The sequence below is a fragment of the Mesoplodon densirostris genome, chromosome 10 (genome assembly GCF_025265405.1).
Source record: "Mesoplodon densirostris isolate mMesDen1 chromosome 10, mMesDen1 primary haplotype, whole genome shotgun sequence".
NCBI lineage: Eukaryota > Metazoa > Chordata > Mammalia > Artiodactyla > Ziphiidae > Mesoplodon > Mesoplodon densirostris.
Genome location: NC_082670.1, coordinates 60,701,392 through 60,719,155, shown reverse-complemented (window position 1 = coordinate 60,719,155; position 17,764 = coordinate 60,701,392). Strand labels below are relative to the sequence as shown.

The following is a 17,764-nucleotide window of genomic DNA, read 5'->3' as shown; positions in this document are numbered from 1 at the left end:
AGGGGAAGTGGCCTCCTGTTACAGTCCACATTTCGCACCATTCCTAGGCTTCTGTTTTTCTTTCTCTACACCTCAGAGCCTGCAAAAACTGAAGTTCTTGATACCTGCAGTTCCTCCAGTGTCTTTGGATAAAGCTGGTTTCAGAGCTCTTGTTACTTCTCTGGCTTCCTGCCTTGTCTTGGATTGTGATCTTTGAGCATTCCTAAGTCTTTTGGCAATTCCTTGTTGCATTTTGAAAGATTAGTTCTATCTTATTCCTTCTTTGTGTATACTTTCAGCAAGAGGTTCCGTTCAGGTACCTGTTTTTTGTCTCTAGTTCTGGTGCTTTGGGCTGCAGAGAGGTGTTGGTGGGGTGCAGTTACTGACCTGTGTCTTGTTTTCCAGCTCTCCGGGAGGTGCTGCGTAACCACTCGTTTGTGGGCTGTGTGAATCCTCAATGGGCCTTGGCACAGCATCAGACCAAGTTATACCTTCTCAACACCACCAAACTTAGGTAAATCGGTGCGAATGTGAAAAAGGCAGAGCTGCTAGAAGAGTAGTCCTGGAGGCAGAGGCAGGAAAAGCTGGGGGAGAGCAGGGTGACATAGTTGGAAAGGGCCCTGGCTTTAGAGTCACATGTCGTTTCACACCTGGGCTCAACCATTTACCATTTATGTGACCATGGACAAGTCACTTTCCTAATCTGCGTCTCGGATTTCTCATCTGTAAGATGAGAAATTTGGGTTATTACTACTTAACTTGCAGGGTTTTGTGAAGGTAAAATTACATGAGACGCCTGGGTCTGGTAGATGCCCGGTGCTCAATAAAAGCCCTAAAGGGCTTAGTGCTGGTGGAGCACTGCAGCGTGTGCTGTGTACAGTAGGGTGCTGTGGGAGATGCTCTGGCGGACGTCTGCTGCATCGCCCACTCTCAGCCCTTTAAATCCAACTGATTGGATTTAAAACCGGGGTTACGTCCCTGCTCTCCCTATACGGCCCATATTTTTTAAATGTTGAGTTGTAAAAGAAGTGATTTATAGGATTCTTTGCAAGTGGGGAAAAGGTGAGCAAACAAAAACTCCTTCTTAACTTTATCACTACTGAGTGTTAGAACCTTTTACAGCACCAGAGGGGTGAGGACAGAGCACGGGTGATGACAAGGCAGATGGTCTTAGTGGTCTGACCTGTGTGCACAGGCCGGCCGCCAAAGCCCTGGTGGAGCAGGAGATCCCAGGACTGTTAGAAAGGCCACTGCGAGGCAGCACAATTCTGTCCTACCTGTCTCGGGTTCTCTCTCCCATTTTGTCCCTACTGCTTGGCTCTGAAGCATGGATTTAGCTTTTCCTTAATGTCACTTCATTTTTATTTTCAGTGAAGAACTGTTCTACCAGATTCTCATTTATGATTTTGCCAATTTTGGTGTTCTGAGGTTATCGGTAAGTTTATTTCCTGGTTCTCATTTCTGAAAATAGCTCTGCCTTATTATCTTATTTGTAGTATATTAAATTTTTCTAAATATGCTTAGAATAGTTTATTGTATGATTTGCATATGGAGGTATCTTCATATAGTTTTATACAAAGCAGAACAGTCATTTGGTAGCCAACTTAAATGTTTATTATTATTATTATAGAAATTAATACATATCTACTTAAGAAAACTTGGAAAGAGATAAAAATAGAAGTAAACATTCTTTAAAGCGCATGACCCAAACACAACTCCAGCTAACAAGTTTAGTCCATTTCTTTCAAGACCTTGTCATTGCCTAATTTTAATTTAGAGTTAAAAATCATTACTATCTATGTAGTTTCATGTCTTCTTTTTACATTTGACATACTCTACAAAAAAGCCCTCTGGAATTTTTATTGGGATTGTGTTGAATCTATGGATCAATTTGGGGAGAAAATCTTTTGTTAATTTATCCCTTAATATTTCATATTTTTTGGATACTATTGTAAGTGACATTTTTATAAATTGCCAGTTGTTTGTTGCTAGTATCTAGAAATACAAGTGTTTTGGTACATTAATCTTATATCTTGCAACCTAGTTAAACTCACTTAGTAGTTCTAGTAGCTTTTTTATTGACTCCAGCAGATTTTCTATGTAGATGATCATAGCATCTTTGAGTAAAGACAGTTTTATTCCTTCCTTTCCAATCTGGATGCCTTTTCTTACTTTCTCTTGCTTGATTACACTGGCAAGAAGCTTAGTACAAGGTTGAACAGTAGTGGTGAGAATGGAAATCCTTCTCTTATTCCTGATCTTGGGGGAAGCATTCAGTTTTTGACTATGAAGTATGCTTTCTGCCGTTGGTAGGTTTTTTGTAGATGACCCTTAGGTGGTTGAGGAAGTTCCCTTCTATTCCTTGTTTACTTAGAGTTTTTATTCAGGAATGGATGCTGAATTTTTTCAGATGCTTCCTCTGTATCTGTTCAGATAATTGTGTGGTTTTCCTTTTTTTAGTTTGTTAATATAGTGAATTACATTGATTGATTTTCATATTTTAAACCAGTCTTGCATTCCTGGGGTGAACCCTGCTTATACATGATGTATTATCCTTTTTATATATTACTGGAATTGATTTGTCAAAATTTCGCTTACAACTTTTTTTTTTGGCTGGGCTGCGCGGCTTGTGGGATCTTAGTTCCCTGATCAGGGATTGAACCCGGGCCCTGGCAGTGAAAGCGCGGAGTCCTAACCACTGGACCACCAGGGAAGTCCCTTGTTTACAACTCTTAACATCTGCATTCACGAATGATATTGGTGTGTAGTTTTCTTGTATTGTCTTTGTCTGGTTTTGGTATGGGGTAATGCTAGCCTCATAGAATGAGTCGGGAAATACTTTTTCCTTTTCCATCTTCCAAAAGAGTTTGTGTAGAATTGTTTATTCCTTAAATGTTTGGTAAAATTCATCAGTGAAGCCATCTGGGCCTGGAGATTTCCTCACAGGAAGATTTTTAACTAAAAATTCAGTTTCTTTCATAGATATAGAGCTATTCATGTTAGCTTTTTCTTGAGTGAGCCTTGGTATTTGGTTTCTTTCAAGGAATTTGTCCGTTTAAGTTTTCAAATTTATTGCCATAAAGTTGTTCAGAATATTTTTTATTCTTTTAATGTCTGTAGATCTGTACTGATGTACTGTACTCTGTCATTCCTAATATTGGTAATTTATATCGTTTTAACCTGATCAGTCTGGCTGAGGGTTTGGTCTCAACTGATTTTTTGTTTCATTGATTTTTCTGTTAATTTTCTGATTTCTATTTCATTGCTACCTGCTCTGATCTTTGTATTTCCTTTCCTCTACTTATTTTAAGTTTAATTTGTTTTTCTGTTTCAGAAGCTGAGGTCACTGATTTGAGATCTTTCTTTTCTAGTATAGGTGTTAAGTTCTATAAATTTCTCCCAAGTGCTGCTTTAGCAGCTTCCCACACATTTTGATAAGTTGTTTTCATTTTCATTCAGTTCAGAATGCTTTCTAAATTCCCTTTTTTTTCTTTGACCCTCACATTATTTACAAGTATATTACTTAGTTTCTAATTACTTGGGGATTTTCCAGAGATCTGGTATTGATTTCTAATTTAATTCCATTTAATAAAAGTTATTTATTTCATTTTATTTTTTGGCTGCATTGAGTCTTCGTTGCTGAACGTGGGCTTTCTGTAGTTGCCACAAGCAGGGGCTACTCTTCGTTGTGGTGCGTGGGCTTCTCATTGTGGTTGCTTTTCTTGTTGCAGAGCACAGGCTCTAGGTGCGCGGGCTTCAGTAGTTGTGGCTTGCGGGCTCTAGAGCACAGGCTCAGTAGTTGTGGCACACGGGCTTAGTTGCTCCTTGGCATGTGGGATCTTCCCGGACCAGGACTCGAACCCATGTCCCCTGCGTTGGTAGGCGGATTCTCAACCACTGCACCACCAGGGAACCCCTTAATTCCATTTTTGCAGAGAACATATTGGAATCCTTTTACACTTATTGAGACTTGTTTTATGGCCCAGAATATAGTCTATGTTGGTAAATACTTTATGTGCACTTGAAAATGGGCTTGTTGAGTAGAATATTCTATAAATGGCAGGTGTATCGAGTTGATAGTGATGCTCAAATCTTCTGTATCCTGATTTTCTGTCTACTTGTTCTGTCAATTATTGGGGAAAGGATATTGAAGCCTCCATGTAATTGTGTCTATTTCTCTTCACAGTTCTGTTTTATCCTTCATATATTTTAAAGCTCTGTTATTGAGTGCATAAACATTTAGGATTGTTAGGTCTTTTTGTTAATTGACTCCTCTGTTGTTATGAAAAAGTAAGAACAGTGTATTGTGGGCTTATAATGTGTAAAATGTATGACAACAGTTACCATGTCTGAAGGAGAGAAATGGAAGAAAATTTAGGCATCTTATTTTTCACAATAGATTATATAGTCTTCTTCCTAATCAGATGATTTACCTGAAATGTCATTCGATTTAACTTACTCTCCTTCCCCCTTGCTTTAGTTATGGATAAGGCAGTAGGAAGAAATGAATGATCTGCTTAGTGTCTGCCTTGTGATTTTCTAGAAATACAAAATTGGGGTCCTTAAAGCTACACAGAAGCAAAGTGCCTCCTCACGGCCTCGCCTTTCCCACCTGTTCAGCAGGTCTTTTTGTTGGTCACACCTTCTCTGTTGAAATGGCCATTGGTGAGGAGGAGGATAAGCTTCTGTTGTGGATTTTCAGGTGTTTTCTTTGGGGGAACTGCGGAATGAGTGTTACATTGGTCGCTCCTCACCTACTGTTGTGAAGATGGTTTTGTGGGAATTCAGGCTGCGTTTGGATGCCCTGTTACGCTCACCCCTAATGTTGTTGATCCTTCCTAGGAGCCAGCACCACTCTTTGACCTCGCCATGCTTGCCTTAGAGAGTCCTGAGAGTGGCTGGACAGAGGAAGATGGTCCCAAAGAAGGACTTGCCGAATACATTGTTGAGTTTCTGAAAAAGAAGGCTGAGATGCTTGCAGACTACTTCTCTTTGGAGATTGATGAGGTGGGTGACGGTTATTTTTATACCTCCATTGTATTCTTCAGATAAGAGTCAAGTTCTGTAGTTGGTCCAGGATCGAGACAAGAAGGCTGGGCCCCTTCTCAGAAGCAGCCTGTGACCTCTGTGACATCTTCACTCCCTATTTGCATTTCTAGGTTCCACAACTTTTTTTTTTTTTTTTTTTTGTGGCACGTGGGCCTCCCACTGTTGCGGCCTCTCCTGTTGTGGCGCACAGGCTCCGGACGTGCAGGCCCAGCGGCCATGGCTCACGGGCCCAGCCGCTCCGCGGCACGTGGGATCCTCCCAGACCAGAGCACGAACCCGCGTCCCCTGCATCGGCAGGCAGACGCCCAACCACTGCGCCACCAGGGAAGCCCTAGGTTCCACAACTTTTATCATCCATTCGTGCCCATTCCTGTCCCCAGGGTGCAGGACCCAGGCAGAAGGAGAGCAGAATCCCACGGTCCCTGCAGGCCCCAGTGAAGGAGATGATGCTTTGCCACTTGCTCTCCTAAGAGGTTTCTTCCTCTTACCCCTTGATTTCTGGGGCCTTCCTTGATGTGTTCTTTGGTTGGTGAGCAGATCCAAAGAGAAGGTGGCTCTGCTACCTGTCAGGACAGAAAGCTATAAGTGCTTAGTTCTGCTGCCCCCAGTGCCTAGCCTGGTCAAGCACCTGGTTGCCCAGAACGGCAGGTCTGAGGACAAGACCTGGAGGAAGCCCCAGGGAGAATTTGTTTAAACTAGACTGTAACAGCATGATTTCTTGTCCCCTGTCCTGGACTTTTTCCACAAGCAGGAAGGGAACCTGGTTGGATTACCCCTTCTGATTGACAACTACGTGCCCCCCTTGGAGGGTCTGCCTATCTTCATTCTCCGACTGGCCACTGAGGCAAGTGATGGAGCCAGTCTTGATGACAGTCCTGTGGGTGTGTGAGTGTGTGTATGGGGGGCGGGGAGGGCACATGGCCCTGCCGTCGTCTGTAATGATGAAGAGGAAAAGGGTAGCATGGCTAAGGCCCCTCTCATCCCTGCCCACCCCAGCAATACTCAGTAGTTCCAACTTACAGCTAGCTTTAATGCCTAAAAAGTCACGTTTAGTTTTTAAGTCATCTGTTATCTCCATTTAGAAATGAAATGTGTTTAAAGCACATACCTATGTTGAGGTATTGAATTCTCTCTTTGGAGCAGGTGAACTGGGATGACGAAAAGGAATGTTTTGAAAGCCTCGGTAAAGAATGTGCGATGTTTTACTCCATCCGGAAGCAGTATGTGTCTGAGGAGTCGACCCTCTCAGGCCAGCAGGTATGAGGGAGCGCACTGGTGCCCGGGACTGGGGGCACAATCTTGCCCTCTCTAAATTCCTAGGATCTGCTGCATATAAGCTTCAAACACAATGGTCAGCTCTTACGAGTTTTATTTCCTGCTGAAATATAGAAGGTACCTCCAGAGTGATCTCACTGTCAGATGTACAAACACAAGCCATCGCAGTGAGAAATGGGAAGTTTCAGGGCTAGTGGGTGGACTATATCTCCCATTGTGAGCCCGGAAGTGTGCAGCCCCAGCCTTCAGGTCTGGGTCAGTCTCCCCAGTCTCTTTCGGCTTGTGCCTCACTCTGCCTCTGACCACTGCTGTGCCAGGAGGATACGGCTGTACTTGGGTCAGGGCCCCAGCTCTTCTTACAGAAGGTCAGCCTGGGTTCCTCATGTTTCTGTGTCAGATGACAGTGCTCTTTCAATCCACAACTATTTTGGAGGGTTTGGCTGGGTTGGGGAGAGGGGACTGAAATACAGGAGTACCTCAGAGATTTTATTGGTTCCGTTTCAGACCACTGCAGTAAAGCTAGTTGCACAAATTTTTTTGTTTCCCAGTGCATATAAAAGTTATGTTTATACTATATACTGTAGTCTGTTGAGTGTACAGTATAGCACTGTCTCTAAAAAGCCAGTGTATATAGCTAAATTAAAAAATGCTGTTAGAAAAATGGAGCCAATAGGCTTGCTCAATGCAGGGTTGCCACAAACGTTCAATTTGTGTTTAAAAAGAAAAGAAAAAAAAAAACCCGCAACAGTCTGCAAAGTGCAGTAAACTGAGGCCTGCCTGTAGTGTAAGAATGGAAGGGTGGCACTTTATACACATAACTGGCTCGGTGATTGCTCCTGGTCCTCCTCTGAGATGACATGCTGTTGCTCCAGCTTCATGGGTGAGGAAGCTAATGGACAGTTTCAGCGGGTGCTCAAGGGTTCCCAGAGCCTGTGGGCGGTGGAGCGGAGATCCAGTCCCAGGTCGTGTTGGCCAGAGCCCCTGGAACCATCTCATTCCAATGGAGGCGGCCAGATAGCACACTTACCAAACTGCTGAGAGTATCCCGTTTGATTGGAAACACTGACTTCAAGGTGAGGAAGGATGGATGGGAAAGAACATTTTCTTTTACATGAGGCGCAGCCTAAGGCTTAGATGTAGGAGGGGAAGGGTGGAGTAAAATCATCCTCATTTATTTTTTCATTTCTTACCTGTGGAGCTTTGTAGGAACTGGAACTACATTGAGGCTCCGAATTTCATGGTAATTACGGAACGTACTCCCTACTACTGCCATCCACACATTGTGTTAGATCTGCTGCAGTAAACAGGCTCTTCCTGAATGGAAACAGCTTCCACAGGAGGAAGCATCACGAGAGCCACGACTGATTCTTTTCTTCCATCTCATCTCTCTGCTCAGGCCTGTAGGATCCCTGAGATGCTGGCCTAGAAAAGATACTTCACAAGCATTAGGTCACACAGCCCATTATAAGCCACCAAGACTCTCCAGGCCCAGTGCACATCAGCCAGGAGACCAGTGTAGACTGGGATGTGAACATCTAACACGTCTCTTTCAGAGTGAAGTGCCCACCTCTACTCCAAACCCCTGGAAGTGGACTGTGGAGCATGTCGTCTATAAAGCCTTCCGCTCACACCTTCTGCCTCCGAAACATTTCACAGAAGATGGAAACATCCTGCAGCTTGCTAATCTGCCCGATCTATATAAAGTCTTCGAGAGGTGTTAACTATGGTCGTCTATGGCCTCTGGGATGGGTCGTTCTTCCTCTGTATCCCGACATTGGTAGGTTGAACTCACACTTGCATTCTAACTAGTAGCACTCCTTCATGCATGGTGGATTGACTATAAATAAATAGTCAAATTTGTCCTAACATGGTTTTTTATTTAATTTCATTACACTTGAAATTTTCCTAGATCCATTTTCACCTAGTGTATACTGATTGTGTTGAAGAATCCCAAAAGTAGTTTGAAAGCCTCCTGGATGTCTGATAAGAATTCTAAAAGGGCCTTAAAGACTTCTATAGATCATGCGTTGATTCGATTCTTTCTGTGTTCTGGTGGATTTCTAATATCAGGTGATAAATATTATGTTGGTTCAGGTGCCTTTTTAAAAAAGAGGTCCTGAACCTATAAGAGGTGCTGATGATATTGTCAATTCAGCTTTCTACGTAGTCACTCTATTAGTACCTTCAGTAACCAAAGCTAATTAATTTATTCTTAATTTAAAAACTTGAAGAAAATAGTCCTTATCCAGTCCAAAACAGGCATGAGTTTTTAAGTTAGCTCACTTTGTTAATGGCTATCAATACTACCAGCTTAAGATAAAGGAATTTCTAGGTATTCTTGTTTGAAGGGTGTTGTAAAAATACAAACTGAAACTGTAAGTACCATTAAAATGAGCTACCTTAATATTAGCCTGCGTTAATAGAAATGTGCAGTCAGCACAGGGAGGAAGAATGCCTATAGTTTTGAGGTAAAGTCCAGATTTCAAGGCTCAGTGAAGAAAGTTCTGTGGAAAAGAAGTCGAGTCTATTTTACGAGAAGTGGAACCATTCCATTTGGAAAAGACTGGGACAACAAAACAGACAGCTCCAGGAGGAGCACAGGCTGACTGACCGTGGGTGGAGAGGAAGAGGGACTTCCAAGGCCTCAAGAGGTGGACTACACGATGTTTCAGTTCCAGGTATGTATGGGATTCCAGGATTAATCTGCATTTCAGAACATGCCTCCTCACTGCCCACTCCCACACGTCAACTGAAAGAAAACTTACAGGAAATCATCTCAAAATATGGAAACCAATTTCCTGAATTATTTTATTTTTTAAAATGAATTTATTTATTTATTTTTGGCTGCTTCGTTGCTGCTTCCGGGCTTTCGCTAGTTGCAGCGAGCGGGGGCTACTCTTCGTTGCAGTGCGTGGGCTTCAGTAGTTGCGGCATGCGGGCTCTAGAGCGCAGGCTCAGTAGTTCTTCCGCAGTATGTGGGATCTTCCCAGACCAGGGCTCGAACCCGTGTCCCCTGCATTGGCAGGTGGATTCTTAACCACTGTGCCACCAGGGAAGCCCCTGGTTTCCATGTTTTAAACACAAAGAGCTAATTATTCTAAAGAAGGGAATAATTATTAGAGATTTTATTCATATTTAAGTTAACTTTATTACCTAGTTTCAAGTCTAATTTTATCTTATGTGGCCTTAATTCATTAGACTTTCCCCCATACTTTCCATGTAAACACATTGAAGATACAATAATCATTTCCATAAAACCACCTCAATTCTGAGAGCAAAAGAGAATCACAAATACTGTAACATGGCTACGACTCGATGATAAAATCCTCTTAAACTGGGTGCCTTTAAAGATGAAACTAAAGTTCTTAAAAGAAATTCTATATTCCAGATTATTTTTCCTTAAGGAGATTATTTTAAGGAGAGAAAAGAGGGGCGAGCTAGGCGGGCATGACTGCCAATGACTAGTTTTAAAGGCTCCTCTAAGAAAATGAATGTGTCAGTAGCCAACTGTAGTCAGCAAAAGGGTGTATTAATAGAATCTTCAGGCCGACTTCCCACCTGCCTGGCCTGGCCTGCCCTCCCTCCCTCCCTCATTGGGCTGGTCTGAGGTTTCATTCCACAGATGAGCAGCAGATGAAATACTTTTCAAGATACAGCACAGTTGATGTGAAGACTAAGGACCCTACTCTTACTTTAAGAGTACAGGCCTTGGACTTCCCCTGCCCCATGCAATAAAGCAAGTTTTATATACACTCCCCATATCTTTTTCTAACATTTTCTTATATAAATTTAAATATCTTACAAAAAAAGGCTTTTTCCTCCAAACATATAAATTTGAGTGAAACATATATTCCCCACCTGTGAACTTGTTTCTTCACTAAAATATAAATGCTACCTGATATTAAGGGTAAATGTCTTTTGACCACTGGAGATCACTGAAGTCTGAATTGCACTGTGGAGAAGGCACTTGTGTTTTCTGAGGTCTCCAGGAAGTACCTCGGTGAGCGCTGAATCGCTGTCCTCCAGAACCCGTGCCAAAGCCTCCGAGTGCCCAGTCACTGAGGCAGCTGGGGGAAAATGGTGAGTAAACTTGATTCTAAAATTATGGAAATAAAAAATAATAACGGCATGGACCAGTTCTTAGTCTAGAATCAAACTACCAGCAAATCCAAAGTGTTCATGAAGATTCAAACCTGTTTCATTCTCTCATAAATTATAAAATACAAAGGTGGCTATTTTAATGACAAAGCTCAAACAGTCCTGAAAGGGGTTTGAGTGGACGAAAGATCAGTCCTTCTGGGCGGGGCCCGGGCGGCAGGGCAGCCTCCCTATTGCTGGGCCAGCAGTGCTGTCCTGTTGGCCTTCATCTTCTCCAGCCGCTTGGCCAAGTGGCTGTTGGTCATCTCCATCTCCTCGATCTTGTCCAGTGCTGTTCGTAACTGGAGACAGGAAGAGCTCGGTCACTTCACATGGTCAAAACCGAAACCCAGCGCTACTTTCCTCTCCAGTTTCTGGGACGTGGAAGTACTGCACGTGATCCTGCAGCTGCACTGGCTTTCCGGCAGCCAGAGGTGTTACCCAACGGTGCTGAACATTAATCACAGAGAGGACACAGAGAAGCTGGAGAGACAGACCTCATCGAAGACAAGAATAAAAACTCTCCTTTTTCTTATTATTTAACCAAATAATAAAAGTATCTGACCAAAACATAAAAGTAAATGGCAGTCACCGTGTAGATCAGAAACCAACACAGAACAGTGACTCCATTGCTGTTTCACTAAGACTGGAGCCGGGATTAAATTCCTTATGCAGCAAAGAATTTTATCTCCAAAGGATTTTTTCTTTTTAGGCAAGTATTCCAAGAAGCATAATAAAAGCAAGTACCTCTCGTTGTAGCTTCCTCTTTTCTGCTTTCAGTTCATCCTCGACTTTCTCCGCATTCTCAGCAGCGGTTTTATATCTCAGCACCTGCCCCTCCAGGCGGCTGATCTGTAAATATGAGAACATAGGCCTCTGGTGCTGGCACTAGGAACCACCACTTTTTTGCAGCTAAGATGGAAATACAGTGTCATGACAGATTCCAAGTAATCTAACACTAACAAATACCCTCAGGGTAAGTCAGAAGTCCTCTCAGAACTCAACTGCTATTTATACATCTAGAACTGTCCCTAGAGAGGATGACAGCTGTAGAGTCATTATAGGGCCAATTTCCCATGTTAAGTTTTATGACAACCATATTGTTTAAAAGCCATAGTAACATCGCAGGAGGAGACTCCCCGATAGACTTTCTGAAGTGTACAGTAAGGGATTATGTTATAAATTACAATTGTCTGGAAGGCTCTTGAAATAGCTACAAGAAACAGAATTATAGCTTCAGTCTCATTCATTCATAAAAAAGGCTGAAATGCCCTGTCAGGTGTTCTCTGCTGGCTTTTCCACTTTAGGGCTTTTATAGAGATTCAACTGCAAAGGCAGCTCAAAAAACCTAGGCATTCATGGGGTTAACCACTGAGATGCAGGAAGCAGATGTGTTGTAAAAGGGACATAAATCACTTGGTACCATACACAAGAAGGACTTACACTTTGCTCCAAGGTGGTTATATCCTGTTCTGCTTTTGAAAGCTTAAACTTGTATTCACTAATTTGTCTGTTGGCATCTCCTAGAACAGAAGAGAATAATAAGCCATCTCACAGAGGTGAAGGTGTGAACGTGAGGCAGTGAGGCCCCCTGCAGCACAGGAGAGGACCGTGCAGAGGAAGAAGACAAAGCACAAATGCACACAGGCAACTGCGGTATCTCCTGCAGCGCAGTTTCTGGCGTATCTATGCTATAAGAAGCTCTAGCACGCTGCAACAGCATTTTAGAAGAAAATTCTCTTTTCACGCCATGATGTGTGCAGGTAGAGGTTTAAGCAAGGAGCCCTGTCAGCGCAGCAGGGCCCCTGCCAACCTTACCTGCAGCCCCATGGCCCAGGGAGCCTCTGTGCCCACGGGACCGGCCCCCCAACTCTGGTTTCCCTGCCCCCAGCCCTGCACCTTCCCATCTCCCCAGGTATCCTGCTCCCCCCACGGCCCAAGTGCCCTTTTCTCCCCACCTCTGATCTAAGTCTAACCAACCTTTAAGGTCCTGCTCAAGGTCCTGCTAAATTTTCACCTCCTTCATGACTCTCCTTAGTAACTCTAGCTTCTCCTTCCTTTGTTGCATTTTTCTGGACTCTCTTTTATGACATTATGCTTTCCTAACATTATATAGGTATGTAAGGACAGGGGCCCTGTTTTGGCTTCTTGAAGCTACCTCTGTTTCTAGCCAAGTGCTTTGCACGTAATGTACACTTAATATTTACTGAAATAAATGCTTTTCAGTAATATGTTGTGATAATGTGTTAAGGATAGAGCTATAAATCATTAGCTGTATATCTGACCTAAGAAGCAAACCATTTAAAATGAGAAGCTTAGAAATGCTGGGGGAGAAAAATTCCAGCAATCCAAATTTAACAAAAATCACTTTGAACTAATTACATTGTAATAGGAATCATATCATAAGGCTTGCAGGAGATAAACCAAATCTACCCTACTTAAGAACTTTTCTACTTTTCCATAAAATTAAGGTTAAAATTACCTACATAATCTTTAATGCAAAAGGTTTTTCTAATTGGGTAATTACTGTCACCCTAAAAGTAATGTGGTTATAAAAACCTCTCCCCAAAAGCCATCTCTGGTAGTGAAAGAGAACTTACTCCCATTTCTGGGCCTAAAACTGAAGCTTTAGGATATTGTTTAATTCTTAACTCCAGCAACTTATTATCAAAATGTGCTGCTTCCTTCTCACCAAACCACTCATTCCTTCCTGTTTTCAAAAGTATAAATCCCTGGTCTCAGCCATTTATTTCATGCATGTTCTGAAATTCCATCCCTAAACACCATGCTTACAGCCAAGACAGCTGTCCAGAACTGAGAGTCACCAGGTTCCTGTCCCGGCCTCCGGCGCAGGGGAGCTGCCTGCTTCTGTCGCTACGTGCCAGGCCCAGCCCAGCCCAGCCCGGCCCTGCTCTGCTCACCTGGGTCACAGCCCCACCCCGGTCACTTGCCCTGCCTGCTACAGACACCAGCTCCGTCGTGGTGCCTGCTCTGGGAAGATGTCACACATCAGTGCACACCCATTCCTCCTCAATATGATGATTCCTTTTGAATTTGCTGTTTTAGGCCAAACTCTTCCAAATCTGTGCACTGCCCTCTCTCTAAGACTGTTGGCGGCCACTGGACTGTTTTGGTTAGTATCACAACGTCCTGACTAGTCAGCCTACCTTTTGTTATGCCCCTCTTTTCATCTACCCTCCACGCCAAATTGGTATTTCTAGAACAAAATATTTATCAGGAACTATATCACAAGGGTTCCAACTGATATCCAATAGAGGAAATTATACTAACCTCAAAAGTTAGTAGTAATAAGTTAGTTTTAATAAGCCTGGTCCAAAAAGGCTTGTCTGTTTGGCCTAACTCAGAATACTTAGATGAAAGGGCCATGGAATAACCAATATTTTAAAATAAGTTATCAGAAAAGCCTTATTCAAATTGGAAAACTAGAGTCTCCCCTGTGTGATATACATTATCTAACTGTATATGAATGGCTGCTAAAATCTCCCCGCTGTGGGGATTACTGTGAAAACCGTAGGCACTTTAAAATAATATGGGGTCAAAAGTAGAAAGGCAGAAAAACTGAAATAATTTGGGTAAACTGAGGAGGCTTACTTTGTAGCCTTGGTTTAAATTCCATCGAATAAAGATTAATTTGGGTTAACAAGACTACTTCTGGGAAAATTCTGAAACTACTCCAGGGTAGTGTTAGTTCCAAATATATCCCTCCAGTTATCTAAGATAAATTCCATAGAAAAACATGTCATTAGGAAGGGTGCTTACAGATGACCCAGGGATGTGGAAAAGGATAGTGTCATGATGTCACTATTTGCAAAGTGTTCTAGAAATCACTTTGCCAAGGAGCGGGGGGAGCATTACCTCTCAGGCCTTGTCACCCCAGGAAGCACACAGCCTCGTAGAAACCTCTTCAGTTCCATGACTGCCCAGAATGGCTTTTCTAGTCCAGCTGAGAACTAACCAGTCTTCAGAACCACAGGCTCTAACAGCCTGCTCACAACCACGCCCCGGACACCCCCACGCAGGTCAGTGGCGGCCCGGGGCCCAGCCTTACTCTGCATTTCGATGAGCTGCAGGTCCGAGCCGTTCTGCAGGCCCGCCAGGTCACCTGCTGTGCCATCGCTCCTGGAGCACTTCTGCCGTTCCTCCTCCAACTGCAGCTTCAGTTTTCTAATCTGAAGAGGAAGTAAAGGCTTATCCGTGAGATCCAGTCTCATATGAAACAGGTGCTTGGCCTGGTGGCCACATCTTAGAATAAGGCCACAAATCATTCAGAAACTGTTTCCTGGAGTGCCTGCCATGGGGTACGCTGTGGTCAGGTGCTGGAGATGAGGTACGAACTAATTATCAAAAGGAGCAAGCCCCAGGACCAGGTGTCCCAGTTAAAACAGCCATATTTTATTATTTGTGTAGGTCTGTGGAAAAGTACATCTTAGGGGTTTCTTTTTGTTATTTTTTATTAAAAATGGAAAATTCATGGGCAGTTAGAAGTTTCTTATTTAGAGTTAGGTTAAATATTCTTATTTAGAAAAAATGTATACAGAAATAATTGGAAATATATTTTTGAGTTCGGCTACATAATCTACCTTATTTTACCCAAAGTAAAGGCCATTCATAGCAGCTTATTCATTAATAGCCCAAAACAAGAAACAACTGAAATGTCCATCAAGAGAAGGATAAGTAAATTGCGGTCGATTTATACAATGGAATTACTACTTAGCCAAAGAAGGGAACCTACTACTAATACGTGCAGCAACAAGGTAAATCTCAAACTGAGTATATGCTGTGTGAAAAACTCCAGAAAATGCAAACTGAAGGGACAAAAAGCAGATCAGCAGTTGCCTGGACAGAGGGAGGGAGCTGGGAGGGGAAGGAAGGTTTACAAAGGGACACAGGAACTTTGGCGAAGTTATGGATATTTTCACCATCTTGATTGTGGTGATGGTTTCACAGGTATTGCTGTGAGTTAAACTGTCCCCCCCCAATTTTTATTTTGCAGTCCTAAGCCCCAGTACCTCAGAATTTGACCTTATTTGGAAACAGTCACTGTAGAGGCACTTAGTTGAGATGAAGTTACACTGGAATAGGGTGGGCCCCTAGTCCAGTATGACTGGTGTCTTTATAAGAAGAATGCCACATGAAGAGACAGACAGGCACAGAGGGAAGATGTGCTAACACAGAGAATGTCATCTACAAGCCAAGGGACCCCAAAGATGGCCAGCAAAATGCCAGAAGCTAGAAGAGAGGCCTGGAACTGACTTCCCGTCACAGGCCTCAGAAGGAACCCACACTGCTGACACAGGGCTTCTCACCTCCAGACTGTGAGGTGAGAGGACATTCTGTTCTTCTACGCCACCCGGTTTGTGGTGCTTTGTTACGGCGGCCCTTGGAAACTAATATAGGTATGTACATCTGTACACTTTAAGTATGTGCAGCTTTATGCCAGTTATAACCTAATGAAGGTTTTTTTTTTTAATTTACAAAATAAACTAAAAAATAAAATTAGGAGGGACTTTGGGTTGGGAAAAAAGAAGGCCCAGTTGGAGACAAGGGTCTCACATATGGAAAATAAGATTAGACGGACAGGGGCCTCCCTGGTGGCGCAAGTGGTTGAGAGTCCGCCTGCCGATGCAGGGGATACGGGTTCGTGCCCCGGTCTGGGAGGATCCCATATGCCGCGGAGCGGCTGGGCCCGTGAGCCATGGCCGCTGAGCCTGCGCGTCCGGAGCCTGTGCTCCGCAACGGGGGAGGCCACAACAGTGAGAGGCCCGCATACCGCAAAAAAAAAAAAAAAAAAGATTAGACGGACAGAAATGAACTGCATGCTGAGGCCTCTGGTCCACCCTCAGTTCCCAAACTGCACACCCAGCTAGGACTGTAGCTCAGGCACAGGACGGGATCTCTCTCTTTACAGGACGGGGATCTCTCTCTTTAGAACTCTCTGACTAGCCTAAAATAAAAGACCAACATAACCACATCTAAGGTTCCCAATAAGACACCCAGCCACATCAAGCTTCACAGAAACTTGGATGAGCCCTACCCACAAGCTTAGAGCTGCCCACCAGCATTTTAGTCCTCTACTTTTAAACTGAAGACCAACTAAATATACATAAAAGAACATCTGGAAGGAAACAAACTATGCAGATAGAAAAAAAGAATCAGGAAGCAAACCAACCAGCCTATCAATACCCTCTGAGATAAGTGAAAATATCTGCATCCTTGAAATGACTGCAGAAATAGAAACTCAATAAAAATGAGAAGATAAAGTTGAGAATATCTTTTAGAAAGCAGAACAAATGAGACAAAAAGGGATGGAAAAACAGGAGAGAAACAATAAGAATATCTGTCCCGAGGTCTAATCCCCCTCACCACCCCCAAATCAGAAATCAAAGTGTTTCTCCAAATGCCTACAACTCTTATCATCAGAGATCCAGGAAGGAGCACAAATCAGAGCAAGTCTACCCACTCCTACAGGGGGCCACCTCCGGACCAAGACCAAGCATCCCCGCGCCTCCTGCGTCCTTCATCATCAGGGGTCAAAGGTGAGTCTGCGTGCTCAGAGTTCCAGGTGGCTTCCCCAGCTGTCCTCGGCTCCATCCACAGCTGGGAAAGCTCAGCACTCGGACCAGGTCTGCCCCTCCCCTGATGGAGAAAGGGTGAGCTGGGCACTGGGACTAAATCTGTGCTTCCCAGACAACTCTGCCCTTTCAACCACAACATCACTATCTGCCTCGGGTCAACCGGGACTAATCTCATCATCCTCATCATTCCTGTTCAATGTCCACCTCGAAAAGGCTTGTCCTCCCTTTTCCTGCACTCCTTCCCAAAAGGCCCGGTACAAGCCCTACTCTGTCTTCATCTCCTCACCTTTCCCAAAGCCTGATACTCTTGCACTGCACCCTCTGGACTATCCTCCACCCTCTCTGTGCATCCCCATTACCCAATCCGTGCTCTAATAGAGACCTGCCCTCCCCTGAGGGGCCCGCTTCCTCTGCAGCCTGGCTGTCCTTTCAGCCCTCCTCTCACTGAGCCTGAGAATGGATCAGGTTTCTTCTTGCGTTCCTTGCTGTTACAAACTCTTCTCCCTTTAGCCTCCCTGAATTCCTAATGCAGTTCCTAATCGCATCGCTTCAGATTATAAGTACTAACCCCCCCTCATCATTGCCATCTCCCCACTCTTTCGTCACCATTTTAGCTCCTAACTCACATGCTCTCCATGCTACTCCTGCCTTAATTGTTGGCAAATGCAAAATACATCTAAGTAGGATCTCTCCTACAACGGATCTCTAGTTTCTGGAGCAAGGATCTT

At 43.7% G+C, this 17,764-nt stretch overlaps 2 protein-coding genes across 4 annotated transcripts in view; one reads left to right on the top strand and one right to left on the bottom strand.

Annotated features, from left to right (window-relative positions):
* The window catches only part of MLH1 (mutL homolog 1), a 58,768-nt gene extending 50,599 nt beyond the window's left edge, over positions 1-8,169 (top strand). Inside the window, exons 14-19 of one of the 2 annotated variants that reach the window (XM_060110966.1) lie at positions 385-493; positions 1,351-1,414; positions 4,822-4,986; positions 5,780-5,872; positions 6,172-6,285; positions 7,857-8,169. In XM_060110966.1, coding sequence (XP_059966949.1) covers positions 385-493; positions 1,351-1,414; positions 4,822-4,986; positions 5,780-5,872; positions 6,172-6,285; positions 7,857-8,024 — 713 coding nt within the window. In that variant the 3' untranslated portion in view covers positions 8,025-8,169. Of the gene's footprint in view, positions 1-384; positions 494-1,350; positions 1,415-4,821; positions 4,987-5,779; positions 5,873-6,171; positions 6,286-7,699; positions 7,821-7,856 lie in introns of those variants that run through there. The other variant, XM_060110967.1, reaches the window with a different exon arrangement.
* A 1,257-nt stretch (positions 8,170-9,426) lies between these two features.
* The window catches only part of LRRFIP2 (LRR binding FLII interacting protein 2), a 125,439-nt gene continuing 117,101 nt past the window's right edge, over positions 9,427-17,764 (bottom strand). For both annotated transcript variants that reach the window (XM_060110969.1, XM_060110968.1), the window contains 4 exons: positions 14,510-14,630; positions 11,884-11,963; positions 11,188-11,292; positions 9,427-10,742 (listed from right to left, as the gene is read on the bottom strand). In XM_060110969.1, the coding sequence (XP_059966952.1) occupies positions 10,632-10,742; positions 11,188-11,292; positions 11,884-11,963; positions 14,510-14,630 (417 nt within the window). In that variant the 3' untranslated portion in view covers positions 9,427-10,631. The remainder of the gene's footprint in view (positions 10,743-11,187; positions 11,293-11,883; positions 11,964-14,509; positions 14,631-17,764) is intronic.